Source organism: Pipistrellus hanaki, assembly GCF_964339955.1.
Source record: "Pipistrellus hanaki genome assembly, chromosome: 20".
In the NCBI taxonomy this organism is placed as follows: Eukaryota; Metazoa; Chordata; class Mammalia; order Chiroptera; family Vespertilionidae; genus Pipistrellus; species Pipistrellus hanaki.
Window position 1 is genome coordinate 7,789,285 of NC_140522.1, and position 24,708 is coordinate 7,813,992.

Consider the following 24,708-nt stretch of genomic DNA (forward strand, 5'->3'; position numbering starts at 1 on the left):
ACAAATTAAATGCAATTGCAGCATGTATTAAAACCGTAAGCCGGAAGAGAGAAGTGATTTCTTTTGTACTTTACACCTGTAGCGGGTATTCCTCGTTCTGTGCAAACCTGCACTGCACACAGACAAGACCAGCAGCAATCACTTAACTGTGAGAAACCTTCAGGGATCTTAAAAAAGCCAGGCCTCTCTCAGGAATAACAAAAAGAAAGAAAAGGCACTGCTATTTCACCTGCAATTTTCGAGAACTCTTACGGAACAGGACTTTCATTTTGATGCCAAACAATTGTGGAGAGCATGCGAAGCTGACTACCTGCAGACCATGGGCTCAGCAAGAGGCAGAACCAAACCAGGAAAACCAGCGAACGTGGGTTACTCTAGAGGAGACGAGGGCCTGGGAAATGAAGGAGGACACTCTGAATGATGGAGAAATGGAACGTGTCACTGCTGCTCAGGCCCCGCACCCTGACCGCCCTCCGCAGGGACGGCGGCAGGAGCAGCAATGACAAGGACCGTCCTGAGGGCCTGTGGGTGAGAGAGGGCCGGCAGCACGCCACGCTCACACAGTTACACGAGGGAGGGCAGCCCCTGATGGCCACACCAGCCTCGCCATCACTGGGCGCTGCTGTCAGGTCCCAGAGAATGTCTGTGGCAGCCAATCTCTCCCCCAGAGCATGTACCGTTACTATGTAGCGTCTCACAACACAGCTGCCTACCTACTAGCCTGTGCAAGCACAAGGCAAACCTCTCCCTCCCTCACTGGTCTGTAACAGAGCAATCTGAAAAGAAAAATAAAACACCACACCCAACTCCTTTTCTGTATCATTTTTCCCTTTTTCACTCATTATCTTAGGAGAGTACCGAGTCCAGACTACGTGACGTGTGATAAGGTCTTAGGTTTTCTAGAACTCTCTGGGTGGTAGGGTTATGGGGTAACCAACCTAAGTTCCCCAAGACTAACTCAGTTTACTTTAACTAGTCCTACTAGCAGTTTCCGTCTTGTCTTTCCATCGCTGTACTTAACTGTGAGAAACCTTCAGGGGTCTTAAAAAAGACCCTGTCCAGTATATTTCTGTGTTGAAATCCAGGTTTCCCTCCCCACCACACAGAGAAACACACGAAACGATGATACATTGCTGTTTTGCAATATTCCTTTTCAACCTGTTCTGAAGACCTTTCACAGTTACTAAGACTTTACCTGAAACTGCTTATATCTAAAATAAAATGTCGTGTTTTCCTTCTATTTAGAGATGGATCCCTGGCTTCAAGGGCAAGCAGCAGCTGCCGCTCAGCTCAGCCTGCACCATCTAAGCTAGAAGATGCCCACAAACAGCCCCATCCGTTCTCACTCACAAAAGGGGGGCTTTACAGAAACTGGGCCACCTGTGGGAAAAGTTTAAAAATAAACTTTACCTTTCTTTCAACTTTATAGGTGTAACTTGCCTTGTGTCTTATGCAACAAATGTTTTGCCAGGCGTGGGTCCATTGAGAGCAAATGTGCCGAGTTTAAAGTAAATATTTTAAACAAACGTGAAAAACTCTTTAAAGGCCAGAAAGTCTGCGGGACTTTTATACTGGAACCTACTAAAATGTCACTTCTCCCCTATTTAAAGATCATCTCTCCCACCAAGGGGTCCTGTGACCACCATCAGGTTTGCTATTCACGGGCAACCTGCTGAGCTTCATAACATCACACACACCAGCAACACGGCTCTGCCCACCGATTTCCGTTCCGCTCCCGCCGTCCTGGATGCTCCAGAGGATGATGCTGCTCTCCGAGGCCACGGCAACCATTTTGTCTCTGTCTCCATGGGGACCGCCGACCACCTTCGCATTTAGAGCAACTCGTTCAACTGTCCAATCCAAGTACGGGCTGGTGAACACCTGCTGCCACCCCGAGGACTCTTTGATCCTGTCAAGTGAGAACGGGCACACGTGACTCAGCAGCAACCCTGCAGACAGCGCCACAAAGCACACCATTCACAGCTCACCACCGACCTTCCCGTTAAATATAAAATGTTGCCGGGACCGGTTTGGCTCAGTGGATAGAGCGTCGGCCCGCGGACTGAAAGGTCCCGGGTTCGATTCCTGTCAAGGGCATGTACCTTGGTTGCGGGCACATCCCCAGTAGGGGGTGTGCAAGAGGCAGCTGATCGATGATTCTCTCGCATCAATGTTTCTAACTCTATCCCTCTCTCTTCCTCTCTGTGAAAAATCAATAAAAATATATTTTAAAAATATATACTATATATAAAATGTTGTTGGTGTATACCATTTACAAATCCAGGAAAGTATTTCTGAAATACCTTATGCTTGCATACATAAAAAATCTAAACCACTAAAAAGAGATTAGAGATTAGAGCTCTATATTTCGGCCAAGAATAATTTAGGAAAGCTGTTAAAAAAAAAAAAAAAAAAAAGCAATAGCAACTTAAACTGAACCTTTCACTTTTCTCCACAAAAAAGTGCTACTATCATTATTTATGGGTAGGTATGGTCCACAAAAGTCAGAATTTAGGATATTATTACCCCTTTCAGTTATTAATCACTCAGCTATTATTTTAACTGAGACTACACACTCAGTCCATTCCTTTTCTTACTGAGAGGACCGTCTCCCCAGGCCACTAAGATGAGGAGTGATGTGGTAGCAGCACTCCAATACCTCGGCACCATCAAAAGCAGAAACCTCGAAGCCTGGAAACCTTTCTCAGGACTGGATTTTAAAGGTTTCATCCCAAGTGAAAAATCTTACAGGCCTATATACTCCCCAGACATAAAGGCTTACCAGGATTCAGATTTGTAGTTGATCAAATATATACTTAATGCCTTCCTTAGTATTTAATTTCTGGTAACACCTGTAAGCTTTTAGTAATTTCTCACCATCTTTAGTCTTTCGGACACACACTCTGTGTGGCTGTACAGTCAGCCTTCCCCCATCTAGACCCTGCACAGCTGTGCAATCCTGGCAATGGGTGACTCGACTTTAACCACAGAATACCTACCTATCTTTAAAGTTACATTAAAGAGATGAAACTAAACTATAAAGCCTCTTTGCTTTGCCTAGAGTATAAACAGAACAAGAAAAAAATGTTCCTTTATGTACAACCTAACACATTCGTCCAAAGGTCAAACTCAGCCAAAACCGGTTTTGCTCAGTGGATAGAGCGTCGGCCTGAGAACTGAAAGGTCCCAGGTTCGATTCCTGTCAAGGGCATGTATCTTGGTTGTGGGCACATCCCCAGTGAGGGGTGTGTAGGAGGCAGCTGATCGATGATTCTCTCTCATCTATGTTTCTAGCTCTCTATCCCTCTCTCTTCCTCTCTGTGGAAAATCAATAAAATATTTTTCAAAAAATCAGAAGAAAACAAAAAACAAAAACAAAGGTCAAACTCAGGCACTTAGATATGTGAAAAATCTTACAGGCCTATATACTCCCCGGACATAAAGGCTTACCAGGATTCAGATTTGTAGTTGATCAAATATATACTTAATGCCTTCCTTAGTATTTAATTTCTGGTAACACCTGTAAGCTTTTATTAATTTCCCTCCATCTTCAGTCTTTCGGACACACACTCGGTGTGGTTTCTAGCTCTCCAAAGGACCCAAATGAAATCAACTCATTCCATTTCTGTTTTACAATGTATGCTAGCCCGGCTGGTGTGGCACAGGGGTTGAACCATGAGCCAGGAACCAGGAGGTCACCTGTTTGGTCAGGACACATGCCTGGCTCGATCCCCAGTAGGGAGTTGGCAGGAGGCAGCTGATCAATGATGCTCTCTCATGACTGATGTTTCCATCTCTCTGTCCCTCTCCCTTCCTTTTTCTAAAATCAATAAAAACATTTTTAAAAAATGCATGCTGGAATAACACAACTATAACTCACACAAAGAAAGACACTTCTTATTAATTTCAAGAATTAAGATTGCCTTAATTTACTTCAAAGCAATAGAGAAATGTTTCAAATTTTCCTAAGCACTGAATGATCTGCAATTACCCTATTCAGCCACCAGATGGGATCCCTGTGTTAAGGTAAACAAATGGAAGCGATTATCTAATAAACTCGGAAAACTGACACCCATTGAGAAATCAAATGTTGATGTTCTTAGTGACTCACTGTTCAGTGGAGGAGGCACAAGTGATGCAACGAGGTGAGTGATGGGATGCTGTGATCATTAGGAACAGAAATAACACTATGGGGGGTCCCCAAAAATGTATACCCACTTTGGCATAATTATTAATTATTAATTTATCAATTCCAATGGGTTCAAGCTGAAAAGAAACATCAACTGAGCTATCAGCCGAAACCGGTTTGGCTCAAGGGATAGAGCTTCGGCTTGGGGACTGAAGGGTCCCGGGTTCGATTCCGGTCAAGGGCATGTACCTTGGTTGCGGGCATACCCCCAGTAGGGGGTGTGCAAGAGGCGGCTGATCGATGACTCTCTCTCATCGATGTTTCTAACTCTCTATCTCTCTCCCTTCCTCTCTGTACAAAATCAATAAAATATATTAACAAAAAACTGAGCTATCAGCTGTTAAAGTGTGCATACATTTTTGGGGGACACCTGTATATGCAATCTAGTCTTCTTTGGGGTCCATACCTCTAAGTTCTTTTTCTCTATAGAAATTAGGGTATTACAAAATAAGGAGATGGCCAAAAAAAAAAAAAAAAAAAAAAAAAAAACAATTATCAAGATAGCATATTTGAAAACAATTATAGCAACCACAGAACTTAATCCAATGTTGTAAGTTACAAAATTTAGTACAAAGAAAACACATTTGCTCTATAACTCCGCACAAGTAATGCGGAATTTAAAATGTAAAATGCTGAGTGAGCTCTGGTACCTGGTGCCCACCTGCTTCCTGCTCCGGTGAGCCGACACCTGGCAGCCAGGACTCCATGCAGGAGCGTGGCTGCCTTCCACGGAGTCTCACAAAGCACACGGGAGCCAGGCCCATGAGTCTGGAGCTTATTATAACACACTGACCTACACTGTATGGGAAGACACAGCATGTAAGAAGATCTTAAGAGTCTAAAATTAGATCTGTGTGTGTGTGTGTAGCAAAATAAAAGCTTTCATGTTTAAGGGGGAAAGGATGATTTCTATAACCATCAAAACATAAGCACCTGCCCACGTGGAAGGAAATAGTCTCCTAAATCTCACACCACATGCAAGAAGTCAGTCCCACAAAGATCGAGTTCTCTAGTGTGACGTGAGGCTCTGTGGAGGGGAGTGAGACAGCTCCTCTGCACTCGTCCAGGTGCCTGCTCTACACCAGCAAGGAAAGGAAACAGGAGTGCAGCCGAGCAACGCAGAAAAGCGTGAGCCAGGCGGAGACTAGCCAGGGCGCACTGTGCACTGTCATTTCTTTTCAGGTGTGAATATATTGGTAGAGAGAGCAGTGGGGAAATTACCCTCTTAATGTAAGTATCTTCTTTTGGAAAACTTATTGCCACTGTGCTAAGTTAAGGAAGTCACTGGACCCTCAGTTCTTTTCCTCTGTGATTCTGCTTGGGCTCTGACACCACGGACACTCGTGAAGGCACAGGAAGGCTGCGGTCAAAATCAAAGAGCGGGAAATACCACTCAGGGAGGGAGTGACTGCGCAGCACCGTGTCCATCAGGCAGGCAGGCACCTGGAGCGGCTGTGCAATACAGAGGGCACCGGGCACGCCCGCTCACAGCTCTCCTGGACCCCTCATCAGCACAGACATGCACCCGCCACTCAACAAATGCAATGGTCTGCTCAAGTCAGATCTGCATGCCAACAGGTTCAAATAGCACTCCCCCAAATTTAATTTTTCTTTCTGATCATTCTTGCTCCCCATAAAAGTCATCCCCAAGGAAATCATCTACAAAATCACTTCCATGTTATTCAATTAAAGTGAAAAATAACAAAATGCTCTCAAAATGGAAAATTTCCACCAAACCTCTATTGCAATGAAAATAAAAGGTGGTGGCTACTGATATAAAAGTCTTTTTTTTTTTTTTTTTTTTTTTTTTTTTTTACCAAATATGGCAAACCTACCACAAACTGAGATTTTAAAAAAATACATCAAGGATTCTTTAAAATATATCTGTAGTAGAAGACTTTCTAATTTATTTTTAGTCTATTGTGGCTATTTCCTCTTAAACATAATAGTAACAAAATACATATTCTTTGATTTTTTTAGCCATTAGATTAAATGGTATCATAGTTTAAGCCAGTGGTTGCCAACCTTTCAGACCTCACAGACCTCCCAGTGGTCCTTGGACCACTGGTGGCGACTGCTGGTCTAAGCTACCATGTCCCAACCATTTTGGGCTTCTATACCATTCTCTGTCATCAATATTTCTCATTGCAATCATGATTTTATACTAAGAACCTATCCTTTCTCCAACTAAAATCCACTGGTCTACATTCTTCCTCACTCCTTTTAGTTTCTGAGAAAGCAAATATTAGTAAAAGCCAAGCGCCCTCTGCAAGTCTCACGCACCGCACACGTTAAAAGACATCACTTCTGCCCACGACTGTCCTGTGTCACCACCTCACTGCCAACCAGGTGCTTGTCATGACCAATGTGGAGCCTTACCGCTCGCTACTGGAAGCACAAGAGACTGAAATACCGCAGACAGAAAACCCCGAGGCTCGGTCATAATCCCTCTGGGTTGTTTACCACAATAGTTAAGTGGCTCAGAAGCTAGATGTCCAAGAAGCAAGAAGAAGTAACTTTGTATTGCCTGGGAAATATCTAAGATACAGAAGGCCACCAGCAGTGCTGACCAACTTAGCTATGAAAATAAAAGCAATAAAAGCAAACTATCAATAAATCTAACAGAGATACAGAAGTGAGGAGAATAGGGAAAATTTGACAGCTGGAAGAAACAGCTCTTCCACCTACGCATATAAAATCACAATCACTGAAACTATCCCCCAAATTAAAAGCAGCCTTAGCCACGAGGACCCGCACGGTACCTGTAGCAGACGGCGAAGTGGGCGTAGGCAGCCACGATCCAGTTGTGGTGGCCAGCCACGATCAGCACCTTGCGTGGGTCCACGGGAAATCCTGCTGATTTAGAAAACATTTTAGCTGCAGCACAGGCCTCCCCCTCTTCTCCCCCGCCCCGTCCAGTCCTCTGCCTGTCCTGACAGTTTTGGGGGAGCACAGCCGTGCACGCGTGTTTACACATCACCTGTGGCTCCTCCATGCCACCCCGGCAGAGCTGTGGCTCCAACAGAGCACGGGAGGCCAGGAAGCCTGAGATATGTACTACCTGGCCCTTCACATACAAAGTCTGTCAACCTCTGCAAACAGGACTTGGATACTTTTTCTACAAAAACTGCATGCTAAATTACAGTTTAAGATATGAAAAATCTGAATTAAAAAGCGAGGTGAGGAAAGAAGTACACCTGTATAAATGTTTATAATCCTCAGTATGTGTCAGCTAGAATAAGCACATGCATGGTCTCTGTCTACCTGCGTCGTCATGCTTACCCAGCCGGGCAGTCTCCTCGCTAGAGGTGGAGAGGACGGGCTGGGCGCCACCACCCCGGGCCTCCCCTTCCGCAGAGTTCAGCCCACTCCTGGCATCGGCCGAGGACCGGGCTGTGTTGTTTATTTTACGACTAGGAATACCTACGAAACAATTTAAAATTTCGCATTATGCCTGACATAAAAGCATGCAGTTCATTATAGTCAACATATATCTTCCGATACAGCAATGTATTACAATATAATCACGATTAAAAAAAATAAAACTTTCAACAGATGGTATATAGAAATGAGACTAAGCTTTATCACATTACACTGCTCTCTAGCTCTAGGGTAGTGGAATCCAGCACTAACTCAGTCTACCCCAGTGCTTCCAATGCAGTTACTGGGTACGAGGTCCCACGCACAGCTTCAAGCTGCTCTGGAGCTGACTGCCCGTCGTTCACCGTCTCTATTCGGCAGGGAGCCGACTGGAAGGAACCGGCCAGAGGCAGAACTCTCCTACCTGAAGGGGGTGGAGGGACATGCAGCACACCTGCCTGTCTTGCACCTGACACCCCTGTGCAGGCCTCCCGGGCTCTTAAAGGAGACTGGCTGCCAGGGATCTAGCATCGGGGTGGGCAGAAGAGGGACCGGCCCAGCCCACCGATGGCTGTTTATACAAGTGAAGTTGTACGCAGCGGTCATGGGTCATGTCCATAGAGCTGAGTGGTGGCCATCAAGCCTGTGTGGCCAGAACCAACACACCCTGGCACATACCTGCCTGAACGTGTGCTGACTTAACTTCTATCACAATTCAAGTTCTCACCGTTTCCAGCAGATTCATAGGTAAGAAAGAATCAAAGACTATGGTAGGTCCTCCTCCTCCCCGTTCAGACACGTGTGTAACTACACCTGCTTCGTGGGAACCAGCACCCTGAAGGCCCGAGCAGAGCAGTACCTGGCGGGGGCAGGTACCCGTGGAACAGGACGCTGCCGCAGGACGAGCGCTCCAGCTCCTCGCACAGCAGGAGCCTCCTCACTGGAAGGCAGAGCACAGGGTCAGAGGCAGCAGACTGAGCGGCTCTCCGCTGTCCAATAGGCGTGAGACACACTGTATTGGGCAGCTTTGGGCACAAAGGGTCAAACCACAAGGAGGAACATTAGAACACATACCTAGCGGGGTGATTCCATAAAACTCGGCTTCGTGCCGGAGAACGTTAATGCTCACGCCCCTACAAAGAAACAAAGGACATGAGTCCTCCGACAGGGCAACTCGGATTAGCATCTGAAGCTAAAGGGAAAGTCGTAGGTGCTTAGTGTGAACAGACCCACTAGGCTTTTCTGTTTCCTTTCTTCTAATATCCTTCAGGATTTGAAAGAGTCTAAATAAAAAAAAACTGCACACCAACAAAAACATTCTCTTACCAAGTACCGCATCCTTCTTGGATGGCACTAATGGACTGTAACTTTTTATGACAATCATTTCTATACATACTTAACCTCCCCGATTATACTGTAAGCTCCCTAGGCAGGATCTATTTTGAATCTATTTTCGTGTGCCTTGCACACGCCCAGCACAGCACTTGTACATAACTATTATGCAATAACTATCCATTGAATGAATAAATTCAGATAAATGACCTCATCAGAAACAAAAAAAACACACAAGCAAAATAGAAAGTAGGGAAAGAAAGGCAGCCGGATGATGATGGTACCGTACAGTAGTATGAAAATAAAAAAGGCATTAATTTACAGAAAAGCAGTGGGTAATACAGATATTTAAACCAATTCTCTCTCTCATGGGTTATCTGGTTGTGGAGTAGTCACAAGGACACTGACTAGCAATGAGGTTAGGCTTCTTTAATCAATCAAGTACTATGGGTCAAACTAATTTTACTTTTATAAAGAAATAAGTACTTAGTAATATACTTCCCACTTCCACCCAATGCCAGGCCAACCACCAAACAAACAGACCCAACAATCTTTTATTCATTCCATAAGTGTTTACTGAGCAGCTTTAACGCTGGGAGCACAGCAGGAGCTGACCAGACAGAGCAGAGTCCTTGCCTTCAAGGAGCTCATAGTCTAGTGAATGTAAGCAAAATCAGATAAAAGCAGCTCAAGCAAACAGCTGGGAATTTAAAAGCTGCAACTATAAAATATTAATACATTCTTACTGATTGTTCACTAAGAATCCTATCTAATAAGAGAGGTAATATGCAAATTGACCATTATTCCAAGACACAAAATGGTCACCCCCATGTGGACACAAGATGGCTTGCAGGGGAGAGCAATTGTGGGCAGTTAGGAGTGAGCAGGCCAGAAGAGGAGGGCAGTTGAGGGGGGCCAGGTCAGCAGGGGAGGGCAGTTGGGAGGGACTAGGCCTGCAGGGGATAGCAGTTGGGGGGGGTGGGGAGACCAGGCAAGCAGAGGTGGTGACCGGCTGGCAGAAGGGAGGGCCTGCAGGGGAGGGCAGTTGGGAGGGACTAGGCCTGCAGGGGACGGCAGCTGGGGGTGGTGGGGGGGAGACCAGGCAGCAGTCAGGGGTGACCAGCTGGCAGAAGAGGGCAGTTGGGGGGGGACCAAGATAGGAAGGGAGGATAGTTGGGGGGGACCAGGCCTGCAGGGGAGTACAGTTGGGGAGGGGGGAGGGAAGGACACCAGGCCTGCAGGGAGGGCAGTTAGGGGAACAAGGCCAGCAGGGGAGGGCAGTTAGGGAGGGACCAGGCGAGCAGAGCAGGGCAGTTGGAGTGACCAGGCCAGCATGAGAGGGCAGTTAGGGGTGACCAGGCCAGCAGAGCAGGGCAGTTAGGGGCTTTGGGCTGGCTCTGAGCAGTTAGGCATCGATCAGGCTGGGAGGGAAGTGGTTAGCGGGTGATCAGGCTGGCAGGCAGAAGCGGTTAGGGTCAATGAGGCAGAGGCAGGAGAGCAGGTGGGAACCAGCAGTTCTGGATTGTGAGAGGGATCCCGGACTGGAGAGGGTGCAGGCTGGGCTGAGGGACATCCCCCCCACCTCATGCCTGAATTTCGTGCACCTGGCCTCTAGTTTAGGAAATAGAAGAACAGTAAATACAAATGAAATAGTAGCTCCCTGGTAAGAATCCTGACCCTGGCAAAGTTAAAATAGTTTAAATGATCCTTCATTTATCCACAATCTCCTCTCCCCCACGTACTGAAACTCTGAACTTATAACTACACATCAAATAACTAGAACCTGGGATATAGAGTGAGCAGTGCTCACCTTTTCAGAATTTAAGTCTAGTGGAAGACAGACTCCAAAGAAAGTGTATGATTGTTATGATTACCTGTATTAGGTGGATACGACAGAGACCAGGGAAGAAGTCAGGATGAAAGGTTGCAAGTGTTAAAGCAGGAGAAATTAAGCAGGGGTTAGAGAGAGCTTTAAGAAACAGTATAAAATGCCAAAATCCTTAACCACAAACCCAGTAACATACAACAGGCATTTTCAGGAGTGTGGTAACCAGATCAGATTGGTATTTGTAGAAGACAGTGTGGGAAATAAATGGTAGGGACACAAGAATGAAGTGGGGGAAACTGGCCAGGAGGCTGCTAGTGGCAGGCTGGAGGCAGGATGGCAGAGGCCTCTACCTACGAGTTTATTGCTGAGAAAACTTTCAAACGAAATAGTACTGTAAAAATGAAACTTTGTCTTCATAAAATATACCCAAAAAATACCCATCAATAAGAATTTAAAAGGATGCACTTCTTACCTTAAGTCTAATTCTTTTGTCCGAAGAAAATTTAAAATGGGTGCGAATGCTGCCGGATCTCTATCAATAAATATCTGCAAATGATGAACTGTTTTAATAAACATCTGAAATGATGCTCCAAGTATAACTGCAACTTCTAACTTCAATGTCTATAGATCTTAGGGAACAAAGACCGAACTACTGAAGTATTATATTTAACTGGAATACATTTAATCTGGCAGTGTCTTTCCTCCTCCAAAAAAGCCATTGTTAGATTATGTATTTTAATATGTAGGAAAGTGGTATCTAATAAGCCAGTTCTCTCATTTACTTTGAGATTTTTGGTAAACATTAACACCTGAGAGAACATTTTAACCTGAAATATTCTAGAATCCAATGAAAACTTTGAAAATATTAAACATAAGTAATACTTTCTTATATTAATTACTGGTGACATTGATTATGACTTACGTAACTTGCGACTTACATGGAAAACGTTGAAATAATGAACTTGTATGAAATACATTATTGATAACTCCACAGGTACATGTACCAACACTATTTTGAATCAATAACAAAACCTCTAACCATAAAACTGAACATCTTTTAAAGCTTATGTAAGTTAATTAGGGGAATGGTAACAAAACTCTTTTCCATGGTCAATTCTGCATATCAATGAATGAAGTTCTTCTACCTTCACAAACTTTTGCTTTTCTTCTATTAGAACCCATGAGAAGTTGAAGAAACACAACAGATCTGTGGAGATCTTATTACTGATATCTTTCTTATAAACTCAAATAGGCAAGCCTGCTTTCGCTGCATTATTTCACCTGCAAATATCACCAAAGCAGACAAACACCTGTGGCCACCCGGCTGCCCCCCCCCCACCCCCAAAAAAAGCCCTTCTGTTTTGGGGAGGAGACATTTACTGTACGTGCTGCTGTACAGTCACTGCTTGGTTAATGCATAAGCCCACTTCTTTTGTACTGAAACGTAACAGTTTGTTACTTCCCTCATTCCACCATTGCTGTACAAATCCATAAGGTTATTTTCCAAAATAAAAAATTATAGAACTTTGCTATTTGCAATTTACACCATTCTAATTCAGTATCGAAATATTTACTTCACTCTATTTACTGTAAATGTTTTAATTACTGACTAAAAGTACTCTATTGACAATGCAAACTCATATCCAACAATTTCTCTAATCATGAACAATGAATTGTTATATGTAGGTAGTATATACTATTTTGAGTTCTATACATATAGATAAAAATACTCTATGCATGAAAAAAAATAAGAAACTTTTAAGTAGATACATGTCACTTTCATTTAGTGCTTATTAACATATTAGCTTTCTAAGAGTCACTATACAATAAGGATCAAACATAAAGATTAATTTATTTTGGATACACTGCATATTATACTTACAGCACCAGTTTCATCTCTAAGTGTTGAAATTCTCCCGCTCAGCAAGCTAGAAGTCACAACAATAAGCTAGTTAGTTTTTAAAATCTGAGTATGAATAAATGTCTTAATTCTTTATCAAATGTTAATGAGCCATCTTCAACGCAAAATAAAACAAAAAAATATTTTTTGCAGTTACGGAAACTATTCAAATGAAAAAAGAAAAAATTATATTTTAAAAGTTAAGAATTTTTATTTCAGAAAAGAATATTAAAAAAATTGTTATGAGGCGAAACCAAAATGGCAGCTTAGGTAAACACCTGAACTTGCTGCCTCGCACAACCACTTCAAAACTATAACTAAAAGATAAAACAGGTATCATCCAGAACCACGGGAAGGCTGGCTGAGTGGAAGTTCAACTAGAAGGAAAGAGAAAAGGAAATTCTACAACTAGAAGGAAAGAGACTCAGAGTGGGTGCGGAAGTGAAGTGCAGAGGTAGGGAGGCACATGTGAAAAGGGCTGGCAACTGAGTATGCGGCTGTCTTTTCTGTCTTTTCAATCGGGAGGGAGACACAAACTCCCGACTGCTCTGAGCTCCAGTTCCAGGGGAGACTCTGGGGGAGAAACTGGAATGTCTGGCATCGAGTGTAACTCGAGGGCAGCTTTCTTCTCAGGTTCTTGCAGTGATCATTGTTCCTGCAGGGTGCCATGGGACACAGACACAGGACCTCTTCCAGGCAGGGCTGAAGGTCAGCAATTGCTGTTTGCTCCACCCTGGGGATTCCCTGAGACCTTGTCCCACCCAATTTGTGTGCAGAGGCTTTTGCACATGAATCGCCTGCCCCTTTGCAATCTAAAATTACCTAACAAAGGCAGATATCGCTGATCTACAGCCTGTGTGGGGGGCCTAAAGCCCACCAACAGCCACCTGAGCGGGACTGGAAGTGGGTCCATCCCTCCTGGAGTCCTGAGATAACCACAGCCCTGGCCAACACCGTGCTGCAGCCTCCTCAGAGACTCTGGGCCAGAGGATCTCACTACCCCACACCTGGACTCCTGACCTACAGGAACTGTGACCACAACAAAACAAGCTCAAACAGCTTAGAGCAGGAAAAAGATGGGCTACAACTGAGTTTACTGGTGAAGAAACAGTTGTGTGAAGTTTTTTGTTGTTTCCCCTCAAATGGCAGACCAAAGTTTAAACATAAATTCAGACTGGAGGGGAAAATGGCAGCAGAATAGACAGATGCGTTCCGAGCCTTGTCCCGGAGCAGATAGAAGGAGCAGCTGAGGGTCACTCAGGAGTGTTTGTTGGCAAGCTAAGGGATAGCAAAACTCTAAGTGAAGGTGGGGGACTGCTAGACGGGGTTCCTTGACCGAACAGCCCGCACTGCGGCTGAGACCTCTACCAGAGCTACGGGCTCAGGCGGAAAACTGCGCCATCTTGCAAGGGAAAGTGGATCTTATCCAATGCCTGGAAACCCACAACTGTGGCAACCTATATCAGCTATGCGTCCCCAATTGGCGCAAACACACGGATTCAAGGGAGCTCTTCACTCCACCACAGAAAGGTCAGATTTCACTGGGGATAAGGAGATAACTACACAACCAGACATTGTGAGAAGAGAGACCATGGGGAGACAAAGAAACAGCCCAATTATGAAAGAAAAGCAGGCCATCACCAGAAAAGGAAGTAAATGAATTAGAGACAAGCAACCTATCAGAACAAGAATTCGGAGAAATGGTCATAAGGTGGCTGAAAAGAATGGAAGACAAATTTGACAATATGAGTAAGAACCAAAAGTAAATGCAGAAGAGACAAAAATAAATGAAAAATGACATAGCTACTGTAAAGAACTCAATAGAAAGCATCAAGAGCAGATTAGAAGACGCAGAGGACCACATCAATGAACTAGAAGACAAGATGGAAAAAAATACCCAATTAAAGCAGCTTCTAGAAAAAAAAAAAAAATTAAAAAGCAACAGGAGAGCCTAAGGGAACTTTGGGACAATACAAAACAAAACAATATTCGCATAATAGGGGACCCAGAAGGAAAGGAAACTGAGCAAGAAATAGAAAAACTGTTTGAAGAAATAATGACAGAAAACTTTCCTGATATAGGGAAGAAAAAAACCCACACAAATCCAAGAAGCTTACAGAGTCCCAACCAAAATGAACCCCAAAAGACTGACGCCAAAGCACATTATAATTAAATTGGCAAACACCACCAACAAAGTAAGAATCTTAAAAGCAGCCAGAGAGAGACAGAAAGTTACATACAAAGTAGCTCCTATCACACTAGCAACAGATTTCTCAACAGAAACTCATCAGGCCAGAAGGGAATGGAATGAAATATACAAAGTCATGCAAAGGAAAGGTCTGAATCCAAGAATACTGTACCCAGCAAGGCTATCAATCAAAGTTGAAGGTGAAATCAGGAGCTTCACAGACAAAAAAAAAAAAAAAAAAAAAAAAAAAGACTAAGGGAATTTATCACAGCCAAACCAGCAATGCAAGAAATGCTAAAGGGTCTGATGCAAAAAATAAATGAAAAGAAAGAAAGGAAAGAAAGGAAAGAAAGGAAAGAAAGGAAAGAAAGGAAAGAAAGAAAGAAAGAAAGAAAGAGAAAGAAAGAAAGAGAAAGAAAGAAAGAAAGAAAGAAAGAAAGAAAGAAAGAAAAGAAAAGAAAAGAAAAGAAAGAAAAGAAAAAAGAAAAATAGGAAGCGAAGAAGGAATACAGGGGTACAGAATAAAAATGGCAACAAATAAGTACCTATCAATAATAACTTTAAATGTAAATGGATTAAATGCTCCAGTCAAAAGACACAGGGTAATGGATTGGATAAGAAAACACAACAATCCAAAATCTATGGAAGAACTCAAACCTATAGTCCTCAGACTATTCTAAAAAAATCAAGAGGAAGGAACACTTCCAAGCTCATTCTATGAAGCCAGCATCACCCTTAATAAATGAATTCAGCAATGTAGCAGGATAATACCAAAACCAGATAAAGACAACACAATGAAAGAGAATTACAGGCCAATATTCCTCAACAAAATTCTAGCAAAACAGCTCCAGCAGTACATCAGAAAGATCATACACCATAAACAAGTAGGACCATAAACAAGTAAGATTTATTCCAGGAATGCAAGGATGGTACAATATCCGCAAATCAATAAACGTGATACATCACATAAACAAATTGAGATAAAAATCACATAGTCATATCAATTGATGCAGAAAAAGCATTTGATAAAATCCAACACCCTTTCCTGATAAAAGCTCTCAACAGGTGGGAATAGAAGGAACATACCTCAACATAGTAAAAGCTATATTTGATAAACCCACAGCAAACATCATACTCAATGGGCAAAAACTAAAACCATTTCCCCTAAGAACAGAAACAAGACAGGGATGCCCACTCTCACCACTCCTGTTTGACATAGTATTGAAAGTATTAGCCATTGCAATTAGACAAGAAAAGAAGTTGTCCTTATTTGCAGATGACATGATATTGTACATAAAAAACCCAAAAGACTCCATAAAAAAAACTAATAGACTTAATAAATGAATTCAACAATGTAGCAGGATACAAAATTAACACCAAGAAATGTATGGCCTTTCTCTACACCAATAGTGAACTTACAGAAACAGAGACTAAAAAAGGAATCCCATTTACCATCACACCAAGAAAATTAAGATACCTAGAAATAAACTTAACTAAGGAGGTAAAAGACCTATATTCGGAAAATTACAGGACACTGAAAAAAGAGATAGAGGAAGATGTAAACAGATCTAAGAACATACTATGTTTGTGGATAGGTAGACTCAACATCATTAAAATGTCCATACTCCCCAAAGCAATCTATAGGGTTCAATGCATTCCCCATTAAAATACCAACTGCATATTTCACATACCTAGAAAGAAGTCTCCAAATATTCATCTAGAATAAAAAAAAGACCCCAGATAGCCACAGCAATCCTGAGAAAGAAGAATAAAGTAGGAGGGATCTCAATACCAGATTTCAAGCTGTATTAGAAAGCCACTGTTCTCAAAACAGCCTGGTACTGGCATAAGAACAGACATATAGATCAATGGAATAGAGAATCTGGATATCGATCCAAACTACTATACTCAATTAATATTTGACAAAGGAGGCATGAACATACAATGGAGTCAAGACAGTCTCTTCAATAAATGGTGTTGGGAAAATTTGCAGACACATGCCAAAAAATGAAACTAGACCACAACTTACACCATACACCAAAATAAACTCAAAATGGATACAGGACTTAAACATAAGAAGGGAAACCATAACATACTAGAGGCATCCACAGGCAGCAAATCTCAGACATATGCTGAAAGAACTACTTCACTAATACTGCCCCTAGGGCAATGTAAGCTAAGGAGAAAATAAACAAATGGGACTATGTCAAAATAAAAAGCTTTTGCACAGCAAAAGAAACCATCAACAAAACAACAGGAGAGCCCACTGTATGGGAGAACATATTTGCAAATGTTATCACTGATAAAGGTTTAATCTCCAATATCTATAGACAGCTTATACAACCTAATTAAAGGAAGATAAATGATCCAATTAAAAAATGGGCAATGGACTTAAATAGAATCTTTTCAAAAGATGGAAGGAAGGCCAAGAGACACATGAAAACATGCTGAAAAGTCACTAATTATCTGAGAGATGCAAATCAAAACCATATTGTGGTACCATCTTACACCAGTCAGAATGGCTATCATCAACAAATCAACAAATGACAAGTATTGGCAAGGATGCAGAGAAAAAGGAACCCTAGTGCACTGTTGGTGGGAATGCAGGCTGCTGCAGCCACTATGGAGAACAGTATGGAGTTTCCTCAAAAAACTGAAAATGGAACTCCCATTTGACCCAGTAATCCCACTCCTAGGAATATATCCCAAGAAACTAGAAACACCAATCAAAAAGGATATATGCACCCCTATGTTCATAGCAACACAACTTAAATACCTAAGATTTGGAAACAGCCTAGGTGCCCATCAGCAAATGATTGTATCAGAAAACTATGGTACATCTTCACAATGAAATACTATGCTGCCATATAAAAGAAGGAATTCTTACCATTTACAGCAACCTGGATGGAATTGGAGAACATTATGCTGAGTGAAATAAGCCAGTCAATGATCTCAACACATGATCTCACTCATTTATGGATAATAAAGAACATTATAAACTGATGAACTTTTAGATACAGAGATAGTAAAGCAACAAACAAATTACAGAGGGAAGGGTAGGGAGATATGGGGGAGATAAGAGATCAACCAAAGGACTTATATGCATGCATATAAGCATAACCAATGAACGCAAAACTCTAGGGGGTGAGGGCATGTGTGGGAGTAGGGGGGGGGGGGGGGGGCAATGGTAAGATATGTACACATACAATACCTTAATAAAAAAATAAAAAAATAAAAAATAAAATAAAATTACTTAAACTGCAGCTGGGTCAGAGAGGCCCAGAGCCTCCAAAAGAAGGCCCAAGGCCCCACGGAAGCTTGCCTCACTTCACAGCTGGGCCCAATCTGGGCACCTCCAAACCCAAAGAGAAGATCTCTCTGTAGCTCCTGCTGGTGGCCTCTCTCCTTGGAGATCCAAGAGCCAATGTACCCAGTGGTCTGAGAGACCATCCAGACTACAACTCTTCAGATCCATAAGACACACATTTAAAGGACAGTCTCGGTCAGCGCCAAAGCCCCACTGAAGCAAGTCTTGCTCCATAAGGATGTCTCCAACACAGAAGTTCTCCCATCAGAGACACAACTGATCCTCATAGCCAATTGGCCTAGAGGTCAATTCCTCCCAGTGATATCAACAATAATCAAGGCTTAACTACAACAAAACTGTGCACCCAGCCCACAAAGGAGTCCACTTCAGGTAATTAGGGAGGCTGAGCCACTGGGCCCTATAGGACTCCTAGCACACAAAGCCATGCTATCAACACAGGGAAGCAGCCAAAATGCAGAGACGAAGAAATGAAAGAAATGGAGGAAAGCAAATGACTGGATATAGACTTCAAAAGCACAGTTATAAGGTTACTCAAGAAACTTCCAAGAACCATCAATAAATTTAGTGAGACCCTCGAGGATATGAAAAAGGACCAACTAGAAATTAAGCATACACTGACTGAAATAAAGAATAATATACAGATATCAAGCAGGGAGCTGCAAGAAATATTCAAAATTACTGAATAGCAAGAACCTACAACCAAGATTACTCTACCCAACAAAGCTATCATTTAGAATTGAAGGTGAGATAAAAAGCTTCACAGATAAGAAAAAGCTAAAGGAGTTCATCACCGCCAAACCAGTATTATATGAAATGCTGAAGGGTATTCTTTAAGAAGAGGAAGAAGAAGAAAAAGGTAAAGACAAAAACTATGAACAACAAAGTGACAACAATTACATTTCTATCAATATGAATCTAAAAATCAAGTCAATAAAAAGTCTGATGAACAGAATAAACTGGTGAATATAATAGAATCAAAGGCATAGAAAGGAAGAAGACTGACAATTCTCAGGGGAAAGAGGTGTGGGGGGTGTGGGAAGAGACTGGACAAAAATCGTACACCTATGGATGAGGACAGTGGGGGTGGGGGAAGAAGGAGGGTGGGAACTGGGTGGAGGGGAGCTATGGTGGGGAGGAGCAACTGTAATAATCTGAACAATAAAGATATATTAGTAAAAAAATAAATATTTTAAAAAACATTAAAGAAAGTAATCTCTACTTTCAAAAAACAAGAGAAAATTCTTACTATTTTAATAGATATTAAATATATTAAGAACAGTAATGAAGAATTATTTGAAATACCTGGAAAAAAAGGAATCTGGAATCCACATAAGAGTCTGTTTTGAGGTACTAAATCTGCAATTGAAAGTTATCTGGTATTACAAATGAGCACACAATTTGAAATCCAGTATTAGTTAACTTGCTCTAATATGCTAGCCAATGGTTTACACATTGTTGCAAAGCTATAGCCAAAACAATTACATTCGTCACTCTTACTATTTTAATATTCATTTCAATTCAGAATTAAGATCATTCAAAAAGCTCTTCATAAAATCTAACAGCTGACATAATGCTTCCCTAAACAAGACTTCCCAGCATGCCCATCTGCCGAAGAATCAACAGTCTAACTTCAACATAGCACTCAAAATTATCTCCAGCTCTCTCCAACACAAAGGTGTTCCCCTCTAATAGAGTACTCAATACACCAAAATTCATGCCCACTACCATTTCAGTGTTGTTGTTTTTTAAATTTATCCTAGCTCAATAGCCCTTGTCATGCCCAATAACCCAAGTCCCACCCATCTTTTTTTCTTTCTCCTAAAAACATTTTGTTTGGCTTTATTAGCTCATGGTACATCCATCTTTCTTAATACCCTTAAGATTTTACCTTTTCTTTAATCGATTTCCAAATAGTCTATCTCGAATTCCAGTAATTACAGCTGTTGTTGTTCCTTCCTTGTGATTTAGCCCCTATCTAGTGATCGGCAAACTCATTAGTTAACAGAGAAGCAAACCTCGGCTCTCGAGCCGCAGTTTGCTGACCACTGGTCTATCCTATGTTATCATTTGAGCTCACAGTACCCCATTGTACATTATGCAGTTAACACTTTATTTGCAGTCGTAGGCTATTGCAATTGTCATATTCATGTTTTAAAAAAATCACTCAGTAAACATACCATTGTTTTGAGATTAAGTGACATTTGACCGAGCTGTTTATTACCACCCATATAGGGGACTTTTCTCCAGCCCAGGACTTTACCCCAGCACAGCCTGGAAGATCAGGAACTGATGTCAAGTCTCATAACCGAGAACGAATCTAGGGCTCATCCAGCCCAGCCCCATTACCTGAGTCTTTTCATTTTAAAACTCATCACAATGAACGACACATGCACTTTTTCTCTCTCTGCCCACATCATCCCGTGCCCTCACAGAGACCTCCACTGTCATCCTGCAGCACCTGCCAGCCTTACAGAACCTGTAAAGCCGCTCCTGTGCCCGCTCAGATCTAAGGAAGGAACCAATCGGTTTATTCAAGAAAACGCGGCAAACGTTCCCGCATTTTCTTAGCAGACTCTTAGGAGACAATGAGAAGCATACTCCTGCTAGTCACAGGAAACTGACTTGGTCAAAAAAATAAAAGCAAACCCAGTCAACAGTACAGGGGTCCTCAGCACTAGCAAGCCACTCTGTTTTGAAGGCCCTCAAATTAATTCCACATGAGGGTCCGTGACCTTTCGCATTCACTGCTGCTTGCTCAGCAAAATGCCTGCCAGCTAACTCAAATTCTGTGTCACTTAGAAAATTGCAAGGGTCTGCTTAAAGGCATATTCACAATTTCACTTCAAATCAGCAGGCTGGGGTGGGTTTAGTAAGCCGGAATTTCTGGACAAAGAGAAATGTTTGTGTGGTTTTTTTTTTTTACTAAACAAGAGTTAGGAGGGAGAAAAACCCACCTAGCTCTAAAGCTAGTTCCAAATATGACTGCATGAAAACCACGACACTTAAATTACATGACAAGCTCATCTCTCTGCAACATACATGGAAGTGCTTTCCAAGCAGGGGTCGCATGCAATCCGGTCCCAACAAAAGCATTACTAAAGGTATTAGCATGTCCATTTATACGAGTGCTACTTGCCTCCCACTAAGTTAAACTGGACACAACCTACAAATGATTTCATGTGTGATGTTACTATTGGCAACACCAATAACCCTTTGTTTCCCGTTTATTACTTCACATTTCTTTAGCGATCCTGTGCGGTGGGCACTGGTATGGTCGCTTTACATGTTAGGGGTCCGAGCACTGAGAGGTAATCCGCCCAGGGGTGCTGGGCGAGTTAAGAGGTGAGGCTTGGGCACTGGAACCCCACTGTCACCCCAAAGCTCTCTGACCACCCATCCCCGAGGGGCCAGCCCAGACCGCCCCGGGGAGGCCTCCAGCCCTCCTCATTCTAATGGAATTCATCACAAATTGAGTCACACTGGGTTTCTTTCAATTTGTTTTTTTGTGTGTGTGTTTCTTAAAATAACAACCATGCTGAATGAAATCTCGTCTTCTCTTTCCAAATCCCCCCCAAAGTTAAATTCATCATTTAAAAATCAGTCCATCATTTCATTGCGTTTATCTTGAAATTAACAAGTAAATCTGGCCTTTCCTGTGGCACGTGCTTCTGAGCTCTACCCTGGCTCCAGAGCCAACTGTGTGCCAGCCTCAGTCTCCACTTTTGGACGATCACAGTGGGGGGACAGTCGCAGCGGGGTTTTCCTTTACCCATGCATGACTTCCGTGAGGGTGCTAACCTGTGTTTTGCACAAGATCCCTCCTCACTCTAAAATGCTGCAGAGTGCATGGCTGTTTCCCAGCCTGCACAATGTTCACTGATTTCAGCAAAGTATCCATTTCTTACACTGGCGGGCAAATCTTTCCTTAGGACTGGGATCTATATAGCCTGACAATGTGATAATTTCTTAACTACGAAACAGTTTTTTTTTGTTTGTTTGTTTGTTTTTTTGAGTTTGGGGGGGAAAGGGATAGAGAGCAGAGAACGAATGAAGACCTACTGTTTCTTGTGCTCAATTCTCTAGCCTAGGGGTGTCGAACTCAATCAGAGAAGGGGCCAAAATCTAAAATCCAGCCTAAATCGCGGGCCGAATGGTTTACTGAACAGTCATAAACTGACAATGTCATAAACTGACAGCGGAGTGCAGTGATGACAGCGCGGTGCGGGCCACATTGCAAGGCCTGGCGGGCTGGATTTGGCCCGCGGGCCGTGTGTTTGACACATGTGCTCTAGTGCACTTAAAAAAACCAATCAAATGTTTAGCTTTAAAACACTGTACATTCTGACCACTATGGCTTACAGTTTCCATTTTGCATTTTAAAAAAACGTTATTTAAAAGTCTTAGCTATTCCAGCGCGGCAAAACACACCACATTCCCACACACTCTGCCAGCCCTAAAGCTCCAGGCCTCCGCTCCTGGCGCCTTCAACAGTTGGCAGATGCCCATTTCTGAGCACTGACTCATAAGCCATGACCAATTCACACCAGAAAATGGGATGTTTTCCCCCAACAAGCTCAGTAAAAGGCAGAGGAGGGGAGCGGCCGGCCAGAGACAGGGCACAGCTGTGCCTCTGTTTGCCATTAGGGCGCCCCACACCCCACACCCCACACCCCACATCGGGTGCCAACTCTGCAAAGGGAGGTTTCTGGTGCAAGTCACTCACCCCGCAGAGCCAGCGCGGAGAAAAGAGCAACAACAAGGGCCTGCAGATGTGCATGGCCTGCACCCAGGCCTGCGCCCAGCAGCCCTCACCGGGCGGCAGGGAGCACAGGGCCTCTCCCAGGGGCCCAGGGAGGGAGGCTGGCTCACCTGCAGCAGCCAAGCCCCAGCCAGGCTTCAGGACAGGCTGAGGCCAGTGCCGCAGGAGGGGGCAGGGGGGGGCAGGAGGGGGGGGGCAGGAGGGTAGAGAGGTAGGAGGAGGACAGAGACAGAGGGGGGCAGGAGAGAAGGCAGCAGGGAGCAGGAGGGGGAGAGGGAGGACAGGGACAGAGGGGGGGACAGGAGAGGAGGGGACAGAGGGGGACAGGAGGGGCAGAGGGGGCTGGAGGGTAGAGAGGAGGAGGATAGAGACAGAGGGGGGCAGGAGAGAAGGCAGCAGGGAGCAGGAGGGGGAGAGGGCAGACAGGGACAGAGGGGGGCAGGAGAGGAGGGGACAGAGGGAGACAGGAGGGGCAGAGGGGGACAGGAGGGGCAGAGGGGGCTGGAGGGTAGAGAAGGAGGAGGAAGACGGGGCAGGAGGGGCAGAAGGGGACCCGAAGGGGGGCATGCCGGGGTGGCAGCAGCATTCCGGGGGGCCCCACAGCCCGTCCAGTCCCGGTGTCACCGGGTCCAGACCCGCCCGCCTCTCCCGCCAGGAGGCCCCGCGGGCCCGCGCCCCTCACTCTCCGCCCCCGAGGAAGCCTCCCCGCCTGGCAGCTGCCCAACCGGGCGCCCCCACCCCCCATGGGCGCCCCCCCACCCGCCGGGCGCCCCCCACCCCCCACTGGGCGCCCCACCCACCCACCGGGAGGCCCCCCACCCCGACCGGGCGCTCCCCCCACCCCCCCACTCCCCACTGGGCGCCCCCCATCCTACCCCCCGGGCGCCCCCACCCTCCCACCGGGCGCCCCCACCCTCCCACAGGGCGCCCTCACCCCCCGGGCGCCCCCACCCTCCCACCGGGCGCCCCCCCCCCCACCGGGCGCCCCCACCCTCCCACCGCCCCCCCCCCACCGGGCGCCCCCACCCCCCCATCGGGCGCCCCCCCCACCTGGTGCCGCCGACGTTGAGCTGCACGATCTCGCCGCCGCCGGCCGCCGCGGGGCCGCCGCCGCAGGGCCCGCCCGCCATCTCCGGCCGCTCCTCCCCGCGCGGGGCCGGGCGGCGGCTGCAGGGCCCCGGCCTCGCCCGCCTCCCCCGGGCGCCGGCGGCCCGGCCTCAAGCCTCGGGGCCTCTGGGCCGCCGGGCCGGCGGGGCCTGGTCGGGGCGCTGGGCTGCCGCCGCCGCCGCCGCCGCCGCCACGGACGCGGACGCCGCCGCCGCGGGAGGAGGGGGCGCCGCTGGGGACAAACTTCCTCCGCGCGCAGCGCCGCCGCCGCCGCCGCCGCCGCCACGAGGGCTGGAAGGAGAGACCGGGGCGGAGCTGGGCGGGCCGTGGGGCTAAGTCCTCCTCCCGGCGGATTCCTCCCCCTCGTCCCCCGCCGCCGGGAGGCTTTGCAGCGCGGGGAGCGGGGCCCCCAGGGCTTCTGCCTTGGAGGGGAAGGCAGACTCGCTAACGTGCACCTGGGAGGGGAGGCGAGGAAATGTCCAGCCCGAAAGCAAACGGCGCCTCTGCGCTGGGAATGGGGGGCTTTTCCACCTGCGCAGCCTCACCCGGGCTCAGGTCACCTTCCCGAACTGGGTTCCGGGTCCCCCGAGCCGGGAGGCCAGGTCTAGGGTGCAGGCTGGGCTTTGGGGGGGAAAGAGGAGCTTTAGGTGCCAGGAGCAGCGAGGTGAGGCCCCACGGCCGCCTCTGGTGGGTGAGCTGGGGCGGGTTTTAAGGGGC

General features: G+C 45.3%; 1 protein-coding gene across 3 annotated transcripts in view; it reads right to left on the reverse strand.

The window, feature by feature from the left end:
- Nucleotides 1-24,272, reverse strand: part of KCTD3 (potassium channel tetramerization domain containing 3) — a 36,778-nt gene extending 12,506 nt beyond the window's left edge. Inside the window, exons 1-9 of one of the 3 annotated variants that reach the window (XM_084868874.1) lie at nucleotides 23,935-24,267; nucleotides 19,428-19,481; nucleotides 12,592-12,637; nucleotides 11,182-11,255; nucleotides 8,624-8,682; nucleotides 8,409-8,489; nucleotides 7,472-7,612; nucleotides 6,952-7,042; nucleotides 1,719-1,909 (exon numbers count right to left, since the gene is read on the reverse strand). In XM_084868874.1, the coding sequence (XP_084725000.1) occupies nucleotides 1,719-1,909; nucleotides 6,952-7,042; nucleotides 7,472-7,612; nucleotides 8,409-8,489; nucleotides 8,624-8,682; nucleotides 11,182-11,255; nucleotides 12,592-12,637; nucleotides 19,428-19,481; nucleotides 23,935-24,014 (817 nt within the window). In that variant the 5' untranslated portion in view covers nucleotides 24,015-24,267. Of the gene's footprint in view, nucleotides 1-1,718; nucleotides 1,910-6,951; nucleotides 7,046-7,471; nucleotides 7,613-8,408; nucleotides 8,490-8,623; nucleotides 8,683-11,181; nucleotides 11,256-12,591; nucleotides 12,638-19,427; nucleotides 19,482-23,934 lie in introns of all 3 variants that reach the window. The other 2 variants (XM_084868873.1, XM_084868875.1) reach the window with 2 other exon arrangements.
- Between the last annotated feature and the right edge of the window lie 436 nt (nucleotides 24,273-24,708).